The sequence below is a fragment of the Gastrolobium bilobum genome, unplaced genomic scaffold (assembly GCF_033153095.1).
Source record: "Gastrolobium bilobum isolate Gb01-03AN ecotype WA unplaced genomic scaffold, APGP_CSIRO_Gbil_v1 utg132060, whole genome shotgun sequence".
NCBI lineage: Eukaryota > Viridiplantae > Streptophyta > Magnoliopsida > Fabales > Fabaceae > Gastrolobium > Gastrolobium bilobum.
In genome coordinates, this window is record NW_026900049.1 from 17,120 (window position 1) to 32,548 (window position 15,429).

Here is a 15,429-nt window from a genome sequence, read left to right on the forward strand (position 1 = left end):
TCTCCAGGCCGAGACCGAGCTAATAAATTTGAAGCCCTTCGTTGAGCTGAGTTGGAACTCAAGTCCGAGGCCGAGCTATTAAACTTGAAGCCCTTCATAAGGCTGAGTTGGAGCTCAAGGCGGAGGCCGAGCTATTAAACCTGAAGCCCTTCATTGGGCTGAGTTGGAGCTCAAGGCCGAGGCCGAGCTATTAAAGTCGAAACCCTTCTCTGGGCTGAGCTCGAGGCTGATGCCGAGCTTTTAAACTTGAAGCCCTTTGTTAGGCTGAGCTCAAGGCCGAGCTATTAAACTTGAAGCCTTTCACTGGGCTGAGCTCGAGGCTTATGCCGATCTTTTAAATTTGAAGCCCTTTTGTTGGGCTGAGCTCAAGGCCGAGGCCGAGCAAGTAAATTTGAAGCCCTTCCTTGGGCTGAGTTGGAGCTCAAGCCCGAGGCCGAGCTATTAAAGTCGAATCCCTTCACTGGGCTGAGCTCGAGGCTGATGCCGAGCTTTTAAACTTGAAGCCCTTTGTTGGGCTGAGCTCAAGGCCGAGGCCGAGCTAGTAAATTTGAAGCCCTTCATTTGGCTGAGTTAGAGCTCAAGGCCGATGCCGAGCTCTTAAACCCTAAGCCCATCGTTGAGCTGAGCTAAAGGCCAAGGCCAAGCTAATAAATTTGAAGCCCTTCACTGGGTTGAGTTGGAGCTCAAGGCCGAGGCCGAGCTATTAAACTTGAAGCCCTTCACTAGGCTGAGCTCGAGGCTGATGCCGAGCTTTTAAAATTGAAGCCCATTATTGGGCTGAGCTCGAGGCCGAGCTAGTAAATTTGAAGCCCTTCATTGGGCTGAGTTGGAGCTCAAGGCCGAGGCCGAGCTATTAAAGTCGAAACCCTTCACTGGGCTGAGCTCGAGGCTGATGCCGAGCAATTAAACTTGAAGCCCTTTACTGGGCTGAGTTCGAGGCTGATGCCGAGCTTTTAAAATTGAAGCCCTTCAGTGGGCTGAGCTCGAGGCTTATGCCGACTTTTAAAATTGAAGCCCTTTGTTGGGCTGAGCTCAAGGCCGAGGCCGAGCAAGTAAATTTGAAGCCCTTCCTTGGGCTGAGTTGGAGCTCAAGGCCGAGGCCGAGCTATTAAAGTCGAATCCCTTCACTGGGCTGAGCTCGAGGCTGATGCCGAGCTTTTAAACTTGAAGCCCTTTGTTGGGCTGAGCTAAAGGCCGAGGCCGAGCTAGTAAATTTGAAGCCCTTCATTGGTCTAAGTTGGAGCTCAAGGCCGAGGCAGAGCTCTTAAACTCTAAGCCCTTCGTTGGGCTGAGTTGGAGCTCAAGGCCGAGGCCGAGCTAATAAATTTGAAGCCTTTCACTGGGCTGAGTTGGAGCTCAAGGCCGAGGCCGAGCTATTAAACTTGAAGCCCTTAACTGGGCTGAGCTCGGGGCTGATGCCGAGCTTTTAATCTTGAAGCCCTTTGTTGGGCTGATCTCCAGGCCGAGACCGAGCTAATAAATTTGAAGCCCTTCGTTGAGCTGAGTTGGAACTCAAGTCCGAGGCCGAGCTATTAAACTTGAAGCCCTTCATAAGGCTGAGTTGGAGCTCAAGGCGGAGGCCGAGCTATTAAACCTGAAGCCCTTCATTGGGCTGAGTTGGAGCTCAAGGCCGAGGCCGAGCTATTAAAGTCGAAACCCTTCTCTGGGCTGAGCTCGAGGCTGATGCCGAGCTTTTAAACTTGAAGCCCTTTGTTAGGCTGAGCTCAAGGCCGAGCTATTAAACTTGAAGCCTTTCACTGGGCTGAGCTCGAGGCTTATGCCGATCTTTTAAATTTGAAGCCCTTTTGTTGGGCTGAGCTCAAGGCCGAGGCCGAGCAAGTAAATTTGAATCCCTTCCTTGGGCTGAGTTGGAGCTCAAGCCCGAGGCCGAGCTATTAAAGTCGAATCCCTTCACTGGGCTGAGCTCGAGGCTGATGCCGAGCTTTTAAACTTGAAGCCCTTTGTTGGGCTGAGCTCAAGGCCGAGGCCGAGCTAGTAAATTTGAAGCCCTTCATTTGGCTGAGTTAGAGCTCAAGGCCGATGCCGAGCTCTTAAACCCTAAGCCCATCGTTGAGCTGAGCTAAAGGCCAAGGCCAAGCTAATAAATTTGAAGCCCTTCACTGGGTTGAGTTGGAGCTCGCCGAGGCCGAGCTATTAAACTTGAAGCCCTTCACTAGGCTGAGCTCGAGGCTGATGCCGAGCTTTTAAAATTGAAGCCCATTATTGGGCTGAGCTCGAGGCCGAGCTAGTAAATTTGAAGCCCTTCATTGGGCTGAGTTGGAGCTCAAGGCCGAGGCCGAGCTATTAAAGTCGAAACCCTTCACTGGGCTGAGCTCGAGGCTGATGCCGAGCTTTTAAACTTGAAGCCCTTCACTGGGCTGAGCTCGAGGCTTATGCCGACTTTTAAAATTGAAGCCCTTTGTTGGGCTGAGCTCAAGGCCGAGGCCGAGCAAGTAAATTTGAAGCCCTTCCTTGGGCTGAGTTGGAGCTCAAGGCCGAGGCCGAGCTATTAAAGTCGAATCCCTTCACTGGGCTGAGCTCGAGGCTGATGCCGAGCTTTTAAACTTGAAGCCCTTTGTTGGGCTGAGCTAAAGGCCGAGGCCGAGCTAGTAAATTTGAAGCCCTTCATTGGTCTAAGTTGGAGCTCAAGGCCGAGGCAGAGCTCTTAAACTCTAAGCCCTTCGTTGGGCTGAGTTGGAGCTCAAGGCCGAGGCCGAGCTAATAAATTTGAAGCCTTTCACTGGGCTGAGTTGGAGCTCAAGGCCGAGGCCGAGCTATTAAACTTGAAGCCCTTAACTGGGCTGAGCTCGGGGCTGATGCCGAGCTTTTAATCTTGAAGCCCTTTGTTGGGCTGATCTCCAGGCCGAGACCGAGCTAATAAATTTGAAGCCCTTCGTTGAGCTGAGTTGGAACTCAAGTCCGAGGCCGAGCTATTAAACTTGAAGCCCTTCATAAGGCTGAGTTGGAGCTCAAGGCGGAGGCCGAGCTATTAAACCTGAAGCCCTTCATTGGGCTGAGTTGGAGCTCAAGGCCGAGGCCGAGCTATTAAAGTCGAAACCCTTCTCTGGGCTGAGCTCGAGGCTGATGCCGAGCTTTTAAACTTGAAGCCCTTTGTTAGGCTGAGCTCAAGGCCGAGCTATTAAACTTGAAGCCTTTCACTGGGCTGAGCTCGAGGCTTATGCCGATCTTTTAAATTTGAAGCCCTTTTGTTGGGCTGAGCTCAAGGCCGAGGCCGAGCAAGTAAATTTGAATCCCTTCCTTGGGCTGAGTTGGAGCTCAAGCCCGAGGCCGAGCTATTAAAGTCGAATCCCTTCACTGGGCTGAGCTCGAGGCTGATGCCGAGCTTTTAAACTTGAAGCCCTTTGTTGGGCTGAGCTCAAGGCCGAGGCCGAGCTAGTAAATTTGAAGTCCTTCATTTAACTGAGTTGGAGCTCAAGAAGGCCGAGGCCGAGCTAGTAAATTTGAAGCCCTTCATTGGGCTGAGTTAGAGCTCAAGGCCGATGCCGAGCTCTTAAACCCTAAGCCCATCGTTGAGCTGAGCTAAAGGCCAAGGCCAAGCTAATAAATTTGAAGCCCTTCACTGGGTTGAGTTGGAGCTCAAGGCCGAGGCCGAGCTATTAAACTTGAAGCCCATCACTAGGCTGAGCTCGAGGCTGATGCCGAGCTTTTAAAATTGAAGCCCATTATTGGGCTGAGCTCGAGGCCGAGCTAGTAAATTTGAAGCCCTTCATTGGGCTGAGTTGGAGCTCAAGGCCGAGGCCGAGCTATTAAAGTCGAAACCCTTCACTGGGCTGAGCTCGAGGCTGATGCCGAGCTTTTAAACTTGAAGCCCTTTGTTGGGCTGAGCTCAAGGCCGAGGCCGAGCTAGTAAATTTGAAGCCCTTCACTTGGCTGAGTTAGAGCTCAAGGCCGATGCCGAGCTCTTAAATTCTAAGCCCATCGTTGAGGTGAGCTCAAGGCCGAGGCCAAGCTAATAAATTTGAAGCCCTTCACTGGGTTGAGTTGGAGCTCAAGGCCGAGGTCGAGCTATTAAACTTGAAGCCCTTCACTGGGCTGAGCTCGGCTGATGCCGAGCTTTTAAACTTGAAGCCCTTTGTTGGGCTGAGCTCTAGGCCGAGATCGAGCTAATAAATTTGAAGCCCTTCATTGAGCTGAGTTGGAGCTCAAGGCCGAGGCCGAGCTATTAAACCTGAAGCCCTTCATTGGGCTGAGTTGGAGCTCAAGGCCGAGGCCGAGCTATTAAAGTCGAAACCCTTCACTGGGCTAAGCTCGAGGCTGATGCCGAGCTTTTAAACTTGAAGCCCTTTGTTAGGCTGAGCTCAAGGCCGAGCTATTAAACATGAAGCCCTTCACTGGGCTGAGCTCGAGGCTTATGCCGAGCTTTTAAAATTGAAGCCCTTTGTTGGGCTGAGCTCAAGGCCGAGGCCGAGCTAGTAAATTTGAAGCCCTTCATTGGGCTGAGTTGGAGCTCAAGGCCGAGGCCGAGCTATTAAATTCGAATCCCTTCGCTGGGCTGAGCTCGAGGCGGATGCCGAGCTTTTAAACTTGAAGTCCTTTGTTGGGCTGAGCTCAAGGCCGAGGCCGAGCTAGTAAATTTGAAGCCCTTCATTGGTCTGAGTTGGAGCTCAAGGTCTAGGCAGAGCTCTTAAACTCTAAGCCCTTCGTTGGGCTGAGCTCCAGGCCGAGACCGAGCTAGTAAATTTGAAGCCCTTCCTTGGGCTGAGTTGGAGCTCAAGGCCGAGGCCGAGCTAATAAATTGGAAGCCCTTCACTTGGCTGAGTTGGAGCTCAAGGCCGAGGCCGAGCTATTAAACTTAAAGCCCTTAACTGGGCTGAACTCGGGGCTGATGCCGAGCTTTTAAACTTGAAACCCTTTGTTGGGCTGAGCTCCAGGCCGAGACCGAGCTAATAAATTTGAAGCCCTTCGTTGAGCTGAGTTGGAGCTCAAGGCCGAGGTCGAGCTATTAAACTTGAAGCCCTTCATTGGGCTGAGTTGGAGCTCAAGGCCGAGGCGAAACTATTAAAGTCGAAGCCCTTCACTGGGCTGAGCTCGAGGCTGATACCGAGCTTTTAAACTCTAAGCCCTTTGTTACGCTGAGCTCACGGCCGAGGCCGAGCTAGTAAATTTGAAGCCCTTCATTGGGCTGAGTTGGAACTCAAGGCCGAGTTCGAGCTATTAAACTTGAAGCCCTTCATTGGGCTGAGCTCGAGGCTGATGCCGAGCTTTTAAACTTGAAGCCCTTGGTTGGGCTGAGCTCAAGGCCGAGGCCGAGCTAGTAAATTTGAAGCCCTTCATTAGGCTGAGTTGGAGCTCAAGGCTGAGGCCGAGCTCTTAAACTCTAAGACCTTCGTTGGGCTGGGCTCAAGGCCGAGGCCGAACTAATAAATTTGAAGCCCTTCACTGGGCTGAGTTGGAGCTCAAGGCCGAGGTCGAGCTATTAAACTTGAAGCCATTGACTGAACTGAGCTCGAGGCTGATGCCGAGCTTTTAAAATTGAAGCCCTTTGTTGGGCAGAGTTGGAGCTCAAGGCCGAGGCCGAGCTATTAAAGTCAAAGCCCTTCACTGGGCTGAGCTCGAGGCTGATGCCGAGCTTTTAAACTTGAAGCCCTTTGTTGGGCTGAGCTCAAGGCCGAGGCCGAGCTCGTAAATTTGAAGCCCATCATTGGGCTGAGTTGGAGCTCAAGGTCGAGGCCGAGCTCTTAAACTCTAAGCCCTTCGTTGGGTGGGCACAAGGCCGAGGCCGAGCTAATAAATTTGAAGCCCTTCACTGGGCTGAGTTGGAGCTCAAGACCGAGGCCGAGCTATTAAAATTGAAGCCCTTCACTGGGCTGAGCTCGGGCTGATGCCGAGCTTTTAAACTTGAAGCTCTTTGTTGGGCTGAGCTCCAGGCCGAGACAGAGCTAATAAATTTGAAGCCCTTCGTTGAGCTGAGTTGGAGCTCAAGGCCGAGGCCGAGCTATTAAACTTGAAGCCCATCGTTGGGCTGAGCTCAAGGCTGAGGCCGAGCTACTAAATTTGAAGCCCTTCACTGGACTGAGTTGGAGCTCAAGGCCGAGGCCGAGCTATTAAACTTGAAGCCCTTAACTGGGCTGAGCTCGAGGCTGATGCCGAGCTTTTAAATTTGAAGCCTTCGGTTGGACTGAGCTCCAGGCCGAGACCGAGCTAATAAATTTGAATCCCTTTATTTAGCTGAGTTGGAACTCAAGGCCGAGGCCGAGCTATTAGACCTGAAGCTCTTCATTGGGCTGAGTTGGAACTCAAGGCCGAGGCCGAGCTATTAAAGTCGAAGCCCTTCACTAGGCTGAGCTCGAGGCTGATGCCGAGCTTTTAAACTTGAAGCCCTTTGTTGGGCTGAGCTCCAGGCCGAGACCGAGCTAATAAATTTGAAGCCCTTCATTGAAATGAGTTGGAGCTCAAGGCCGAGGCTGAGCTATTAAACTTGAAGACCTTCATTGGGCTGAGTTGGAGCTCAAGGCCGAGGCCGAGCTATTAAAGTCGAAGCCCTTCACTGGGCTGAGCTCGAGGCTGATGCCGAGCTTTTAAACTTGAAGCCCTTTGTCGGGCTGAGCTCAAGGCCGAGGCCGAGCTAGTAAATTTGAAGCCCTTCGTTGGGCTGAGTTGGAGCTCATGGCCGAGCTCTTAAAATCTAAGCCCTTCGTTGGGCTGAGCTCAAGGGCGAGGCCGAGCTAATAAAGTTGAAGCCCTTCACTGGGCCGAGTTGGAGCTCAAGGCCGAGGCTGAGCTATTAAACTTGAAGCCCTTAACTCGGTTGAGCTCGAGGCTGATGCTGAGCTTTTAAACTTGAAGCCCTTTGTTGGGTTGAGCTCCAGGCCGAGACCGAGCTAATAAATTTGAAACCCTTCATTGATCTAAGTTGGAGCTCAAGAAGGCCGAGGCCGAGTTAGTAAATTTGAAGCCCTTCATTGGGCTGAGTTGGAGCTCAAGGCCGAGGCCGAGCTCTGAAACTCTAAGCCCTTCGTTGGGCTGAGCTCAAGGCCGAGGCCGAGCTAATAAATTTGAAGCCCTTCACTGGGCTAAGTTGGAGCTCAAGGCCGAGGCCGAGCTATTAAACTTGAAGCCCTTCACTGGGCTGAGCTCGAGGCTGATGCCGAGCTTTTAAAATTGAAGCCCTTTGTTGGGCTGAGCTCAAGGCCGATGCCGAGCTAGTAAATTTAAAGCCCTTCATTGGGCTGAGTTGGAGCTCAAGGCCGAGCCCGAGCTATTAAAGTTGAAGCCGTTCACTGGGCTGAGCTCGAGGCTGATGCCGAGCTTTTAAACTTGAAGCCTTTATTGGGCAAAGCTCAAGGCCGAGGCCGAGCTAGTAAATTTGTAGCCCTTCATTGGGCTGAATTGGAGCTTTTTCCTTATGATTTAATGACCTCCAGGTCTTCACTTGCTCCATCAAGAATTGCGACGACCAAAATCTTTGTCAAATTGTCATCTGCTTGGATCTAAAGCTCCATTCTAGAGTCTCTCTGAGGATCAATAGCCTTTTTTGCGGTAGGATTTGTCTCCTCATATGTATGTGGTTTCAGCAATTTCAGGGCGCACGAGGTCGCCTGTAATCTGTGGCTTCGTGTTATGCCGTGCGTGTTCACAATGGTTGGGAGTCGAAATTTGCCGTTTCCCACAGACGACCAATGTTCGGTACTGGAAAAACCGTATTGCTATACCGTATGATATGCGCTCAGAGATACTGTATAATCAGATGTATACTAGGCTTATAGCCGATGTCCCAATCACTGCGCATAAGCAATAGGCTTATAGCCAAGACGTGGATGTGTGCACAATGTTGGCAGTAATAGTAAATAAGTTAAAAGTGTATACCTGGAGTCTTTAACCTCTTATTTATAAGGGTTACCTCTTCGGGCACAAATTAACAAATTGCTGAAATGGGTTTCACATCATGAATGAGTTTTGCTCCAAGGGTTGCGATAGAGAATCTTGCACTAGAACTAGAGACTATTTTGCACCGGAGAAGCTTCAACCAGTGTAGATTTTGTTCCAGAGATAGACTCGCAGTCATTGAAGGAAGAAAAGCAGTCACAGACAAGTGAATAGGGTTCTGATTTCGCACCAGGATAGGGTTCTGTTCATGTCTTTGATAGAATAATAAAAGTTTTCCGCGTTTTTAGGTCAAAAGATAAAAGCATTGAAATTTTTTTCAGATCGTTTGAAACGATGGAATCATACGATCCAATCATATTTAAGTTTTTACTCGACGATCCCATACGATTTTGCTGATGTTGGATCTTGCTTGCGTTTTGAATCGGCAAAGGTGGAGAAAATCTACGATCCTATGATGTTACTAGAGGTTTTAACTACACTGACGGAAGCTGCATATACCTGATTTTTAATATGGTTTCTTGAAATTCCTTGGATCTTCCTGAGATATTTTAGTATGCACTTTATAGTGTTTAGGAAGGAACTTCAAAAAACAAAAAATTCCTTGTTTTTGAAATATCTCTATTCAAAAGATGGGCAATATTCTTTTTAAAATTTAGTGGGCTGGCCGAACCCACATGACCTTATATATAGTCTTTAATATTCTTTTGGCCCAATAGGCTGTTAGCTTTTCGGCCATGGCTCACGTGGGCTAGTACAGAGTGTGATGAGTTGGTCCATATTTCTTTGTAGTTGTGAATTATAGGAAAGGGGCGACCGGCTCAGTTGGCCGTACTGTTTCTGAGAAGATGCTGTCAAGGGCGTTGTTGGCCAAGTTCATTCAAAAACCTTCCACCGTTTCTCTTTTCCAATTCAATCAACAGGCATGTTATTATGCTTGTACTACACTACTCTTGTTGTGTTTCAACATATTTGCTTATCTCTAAGAGTCCTGAAAATTTGCAGAGAGAATTACATAGCAGGAACAAGAAAGCTTTGGAGTTCATTGCAAAAGGCTGGAATGCTTTGAAGGAGGTTGATAGAGTTATCGATTACTGCGAGCTCAATGATAAGCGTCTCATACCTCTTCTTAGGGTAATGATAGATTTCTCAACCTATTGCTATTTACTTCTTTATTTGAGATTTGATATCAGAAACAGAGTCCTTTGCTTATTTCACCCTCAATATTAGACAGCAAAGGAGAATTTTGAGCTCGCTTTGGAGGCCGACAACACCAATACACATGCTAGGTATTGGTTGTCAAGATTGCATATGAAATACCATGTCCCCGGAGCAAATAAAGCTGTGTAAGTGAACTTTTTCTCCTCCACCATTTCTTGTTTCTTCCTGCTCTACCTATTCTCCATCAAAGAAATGCAGATATACTATGTCCATACATCTAATTCTATTATTCCTTATTATCGTTATTATTATTTTATAAAAATTACTACATGGAATCTCTGGTTCCCTACAAAATTGTTCTTGAGCTACTTTCCAATATGACTCAGCTGTTCACCACAATGAAGGGCCAAGTAAACATTTGACTTTACATGTAATGGAATGCTTTCTATACATTCTAAATCTCATTTTGTGAAGTATGATGCTTTAGAACAGTCTAGTCTGTTAGGTTCTGTTACTGTACAGTTAGTTTAGTTAGCCAGTCAGTTGGTCAGATACTGTTCAGTTAGTGATTAGGCTTTTATATATATATATATATATATATATATACACTTAATCATCTATGATCTATGTATTGTATCAGATTCCCTAAAGTTTCAGTTTTCTGATATTTTCTTCTCAGAGAAGCTTTTTTTTTTTGTCTCGTTCTTCTTTTCTTTCCATTTCTTAGGTTGTCTATCATTTTCTTCTAATCTCTGATTTCTACCATGATGAAGTAGCCTTTTAACACATTCTCTTTTGGTTTTTCCTTTTGTCATCAATGACATTCATGTCAGTTTTGTACTTTTGTGGTTTTATTGTTTACTGTTCGTCTCATGTCCTTTTTTTTAACAGTTGACTGTGTAGCTGTCTTGTGGCGCAATTTTGAGTTTTTTGGATCTTCCTTGTTTTTTCAAGTCACATATACTTTTAAACCTATCTACTGCTGATGCATGACCATATTTTCCTTTCTCCCATTGAAACAGAGGGGCGGCATTATTGGTAGAAGCAGCAGAAATGGGTGATCCTGATGCACAGTATGCATTGGGTTGTCATTTAAGAGTTGAGGTGAGGGTCTACACTTTATGTTGTGATGACATAATTTAAGTATGTTGTAGCCAAATTTGCACACTTTGAGTCGATGACTGCAATCATTCTTCAATTCATCCGCGAATTGCGTAATGACTCTCCATTACTATTTGCTGATTTAAGTTTTGGATTTATTTATTCCTCTATTTATTATTGTTATTATTATTTTTTTGTGGTTAACAAATGAGGTCTATGACCTTGGGGAGGGCAATGCTAGGCTAGAGTGCAGATAAAATTGTCTGGCTGGGATATTATATATTCTTAATGGTGAATAACTAGTAGTTCCTTTTTTTTTTCCCCTTGCCTGATTGAATTTGTACAATTTTATTAGACTTCTATGATGTAATTGAGTAGGAAATTTCTGTCATGTAGTCTTCTTCACTCTTTTATAAGTTTTCTCCATGCTACATTATTGGTTGGTTACATTGGGGAATATCATGATCATGAGTTTTCTTTTATTTTATTTTATTTTTATTATTTTTATTTTTTATAATGAATGATTTTTTGGAAAAAAATATTTTTTGAAACAGAATGACTATGTCCAATCAGATCAACAAGCTTTTTATTATTTGGAGAAAGCTGTGGACCAGGTATGTTACACTATGGAAGGTTCTAGTTGTCATGATTTCAGAATGTCAGATGAAACCTTACTTGAGTATTTTATGTTCTAGTTGCATCCAGGTGCTCTTTACCTTTTGGGTGCTGTATATTTGACAGGCGACTGTGTCAAGAAAGATATGGCTTCAGCATTGTGGTGTTTCCATAGGGCATCAGAGAAGGTAATAGTAGATAAAACACATCAATGAATCAAATTTAAGCCACTAATTTCGTTAAAAGCTCACACATAGTTGTGCATTTTCCAGATTGTTTTCTTAATGTTGATGGACAATTGTCCTTATATTCTTTTTCTCATGTCTGGCCAGTTAGACTTTGAGTACCATTTGATTATTCTGTTATGATTTATCTAGTTTGCACTTGCTTTAACGGTGCATACCTTACCTCACCTCACTAAGATTTTGGCATGGGCTGAAGTATTTATATCATAAGGGAAAGTAGTAAAAAAAATATGTTTAATGAGCCACGAACTGCAAGAGTTTCATTGATTACTCGTGTCTTGTTTTGAGCAGTTAAAATTTTGTTGAAGTTGCATTTTTGTTTATATTTTGCCTCTAGAACTAATACTGGTTTACTAGAAGCTAATGAGATATTTAACTCAAGTGTGATGTTGTTTAATGGATTACGTTAGATACTTGTTGATACTTCTCTTCTAAAATGATGGACCTAATCGGCAATAGCCCTAGCTTGAAAATTCCTGCGATGGTTCAGTAGACGTATCTGTATATATTTCTCATGATTAGGTCTTACCTAGCTAAAGACAATGTATTTAGTTACTTCCGATGATTTGCAAATAATCTAACATCAGTTTAGCCAATTTTAATACTTTAAATTCTTAACTTGAAAAGAATTTAATTAATATAAATAAACATACACCTAAATAATGGTCCTCGAAAGTTTTTGTCCCTCTTAATGTACAAGTGTTTAATCTAATATATTTATTGCTTTCATAATCTCATTCACACATTGTAAACAAGCTAAATTTTCAGTTGCTTGTTTAACGATTTTGGGTTGACCCAAACTAGTTTGGAATAAACCTGATATTAAAGTTATTTGAAGATTTTTCCTTGGTTTTTGTAATTTCACTCTTCATATATATTTAGGGCCATGCTGGGGCAGCTATAGCATATGGATCTCTTCTTCTTAAAGGTCAGCTTGACTTCCTATGTTCTCCATTTTATTTATATTATATTGGGTGTATCATCCCATCTTCACTTCCTTTCACCAGTTTATGGGGTATATCATTGTTATTGAGGACCTGATGCTCATAATAAGTACATGTTTGGCAACGATAGGCACTTTTTGCCCTTTATTTGTAATGTCTACCATGGAAAAGGTGGTTGAAATCAAACAGCTGTACAATAGATTTCTTTTATCATTTGTGATTGCTGAAAGAAAGGAAGTAAAACTGTTAAAGATAAATTAGATGCTAAAACATTTTTAGTACAGTGGATGCTATTGGTATGTGGATGGGTTGGGTGCATGTGCAGAGAACAAGAATTACCCTTTACAATTGATCTTCCTACTCATGTAAGAGATGATTAGCCAAATTTATCTGCAGTGACTAGTCATGATGATGAATCAGAAAGATGCATGTCCCATAAGTTAACTATTATGAAGCACAAAAAAAAAATGTAATACTTGTATATAACTTGGGTTCCTGGTATAGAGGAAAGTGATGCCAAATGTGAAGAGAAAAGATGGCTAAACAATCACACAAGTGTGTTACTTCTAATTCAAGAAACAATTCAAAAATCAACTTTTTAACAAGTATGTCAACCAAAATCAATTCATACAGAATGTAAACTTATTTTCCAACACAAAACAGAATTAAAACAATTCTTATAACATCAATTCAAAGGCAATATGCAGCGGATCAAATTTGAAAGGGAAAATAGAAGAATTTTAATGTTTATGCCTACCCTTTTCAAGAAATCATGCAAGAACGAATTAAAACATAAAAGTAATGATCATGAATCCTTATACAGATTCAATATAACATATTAAGAATCAAAACGAAATTCAATTGATAGAAATCAAAAAAGATAGGGTAAGGAAGAATTACACCAGGGTTTATCCTGGTTCACTTTCTAAACCACTTGAGAGCTACGTCCAGACTGAGGTCGATCTTTTTCACTATCATCCAGCTTCCAACAGGTGCTTGAAGAAACCTTTTTACAACTGGAATTTTACAAGTCTATGATCACACCTTGATCACACTTAACCTAAGCCTTTAGGGTCACTCCAATTGTCTCTCCAGCAATTACAACAACTCACTCTTGCTAAACACAAAAAAGAAAGAACAAAAAAGATTGAGAAACAAGAGAGTGATTGAGATTTTTCTCAAGAATGTGCAAAAGCAAGCTAATATGGGTGCAATTCTTAAATTTCTTTGATTCTGAGTTTTTCAGTGTTAATTCTTGTGTTTGGAACCCTAATCATATGTATTTATAGGTGCCCAATGAGTTATTAGTCGTTTATAGCCGTTAAGCATAAAAAAATTTGAATTTCTTCGAGTTTAAGTCACTCATAACAGAAAGTATTCGATTACTTTTCGTGGAGTATTCGAATACTTCTTTAAACCCAGATAGTATTTGATTACTGTTCATCAAGTATTCTATTACTTTTCTACCTAGAAAAGTATTCGATTACTTTGCAAAAAGTGTTCGATTACTTTTATGCAGAAATCAGTTTTCATGCTGATTTTTGAATTTTAATGCATCCTAATGATTTCCAGTGACTTCTAAATGATTCTAACTGACTTCTAAAATATGTATGATCATGTTTCCCACTTGCATAACAACTCTTGATGTGTGTGAACATTGTTTGCATGATCAAAGTGAATATGTGTCACCTATATGAGTTTATGGTTTAGTTTTGCACTTCCCAAGATAAAACTCAATAAACTCAATCCTATAAGTTCTATGACTTAGGTGAGAACTATATAAACAGTGTAGAGCTATGTCTTCATTGGTTTTCAAGTCTTTGTCTATTTAGAGTCATGTAGAGTCTTCTTGTACTCCCTTTAGCTTGTAAAATTTGACTTGAGCTTTGACTTTGCCAATTTGAGTCTTCTCTTGAACTTTGCACTATGTTATAAGCTTTTTGTGCCTCTTAGAACTTGTTGCAATGCCTTTCATTGAGAGCTTTCATGTTGAGCTATGTTGGTACTTGTTGGTGCTTTATTATCATCAAAACTTCATAAACATAGTCTTCTTGACCTATAGTTCAACAAAATAGGTTGGAGAAGTGGTAAGGTTTGAACAATTCCAGTATCAGATTACTGTTACAGAGGCACATAATAGCATAGCTCTATGAATCTAGATTACTGTAACTATTTTCTTGATAAACAAATGTTCTAACATATTGGTTAGTTGCTTGTTTATTTCACATTCTCCCTTACACAAACATGCATTTAGAGGATTTAGCAAACATTGTTATTCATGCAAACACCTATTGACCTTAGAAACTAGAAATACTACCTCTGCTTCAAAGAAGCATTCGTTTAAGGTTTTGCACAAATATAAGAGTCATAAAAATAAAATACTTTTAATTTTAAGAAAATATGAGAGAATTTTACCTGCGAAGTGAGCCATTGAAGAAGAGCTATATTTAGTTAATAGAGCAAGTATAGTATGTGTTGGTACTGTTCTTTTTTGATGGTTGAAAAGGGTGAGACTTAGGCGAAAGGAATGAACTTCTATCCTTTTGATTAGACAATTCCTACTGCATCAACAAAAAAACTAGCATCTGCAGCAGGAAAAGCAGCACTGACCTCCTTCCACATCAAGCTCTAAGTCAAGCAGTCCAGCAGCTAAAACCGATATTACCGCAATTACATTTGACTAAATTATCCTATTACTCCGTTAGTGTTTACTCATTCAACCTAGTTATGATACTAAGAGATAACGATCAAGTTGGAAAAGAATAATTGATATTAAGAAGTGTGGAAGATAAAATTAAACAAAATTTCTAATCTAAAACTATTGATATATTTAAATGGATTGTTTGCATTTTAAATCAATGCTGCTGAACCTTGAAATGAAGTACCGTAATATTTCCTTTTGTTAAACGATGTCTAGAACAACTAAATACAGTGGCAAAAAATCTAATACAAATAGACCTTAAAATAAACAAGCTGTAAGTTGGTTTTAGACAGCTTGCTTCACTTTACTTGTATGTCTTCTGGTTGGATCTGTTGGCTTGCATACAACTTTTCATCATCATGCTTAGAGTCTGATACTAATAAGAAGAAAATATTGTGCCTCAGGTGTTAAGATTCCAGAATCATTAACAAAATTCAGTTTGAAGAGAGGTTCCGCTGCTCATAAACGAGGTAAGAATAAGGAAAGTCTTGCAATTGATCCAGTAGGGATGGCAAGAGAAAAATTTCAGATAGCGGCAAAAGCAGGATGTGATCTTGGATTCAAATGGCTAGCAAGGTTGGAGGAGGAAGAGAAGCGGTTACTCACTGAAGGATATTTAGATGAAATTAAGAAGAGCAGTTGATTTTTGCAACTGAACCAATGTGATTTAACCGATTTGGCTCCTTTAAAGTGAATCTCATTCACTTTATAAATTAGGTGGAGGATCTTAATTATTGATAAAAAAAATTTTGAAGATATAAATTTTAACAAATTTATATTTTTGCTGTGCATAGATCATGTATTTTTCAATAATATC

The 15,429-nt window shown here is 42.7% G+C and overlaps 1 protein-coding gene across 1 annotated transcript; it reads left to right on the forward strand.

Moving 5' to 3' along the window:
* Window positions 1-8,693: 8,693 nt before the first annotated feature.
* Window positions 8,694-15,429, forward strand: LOC133295004 (uncharacterized). Its single transcript, XM_061493778.1, has 8 exons — window positions 8,694-8,768; window positions 8,851-8,979; window positions 9,076-9,191; window positions 10,029-10,110; window positions 10,662-10,721; window positions 10,803-10,910; window positions 11,850-11,895; window positions 15,017-15,429. Exons 1-8 carry the CDS (start codon window positions 8,694-8,696, stop codon window positions 15,253-15,255), a joined length of 855 nt encoding a protein of 284 aa, XP_061349762.1. The 3' UTR covers window positions 15,256-15,429.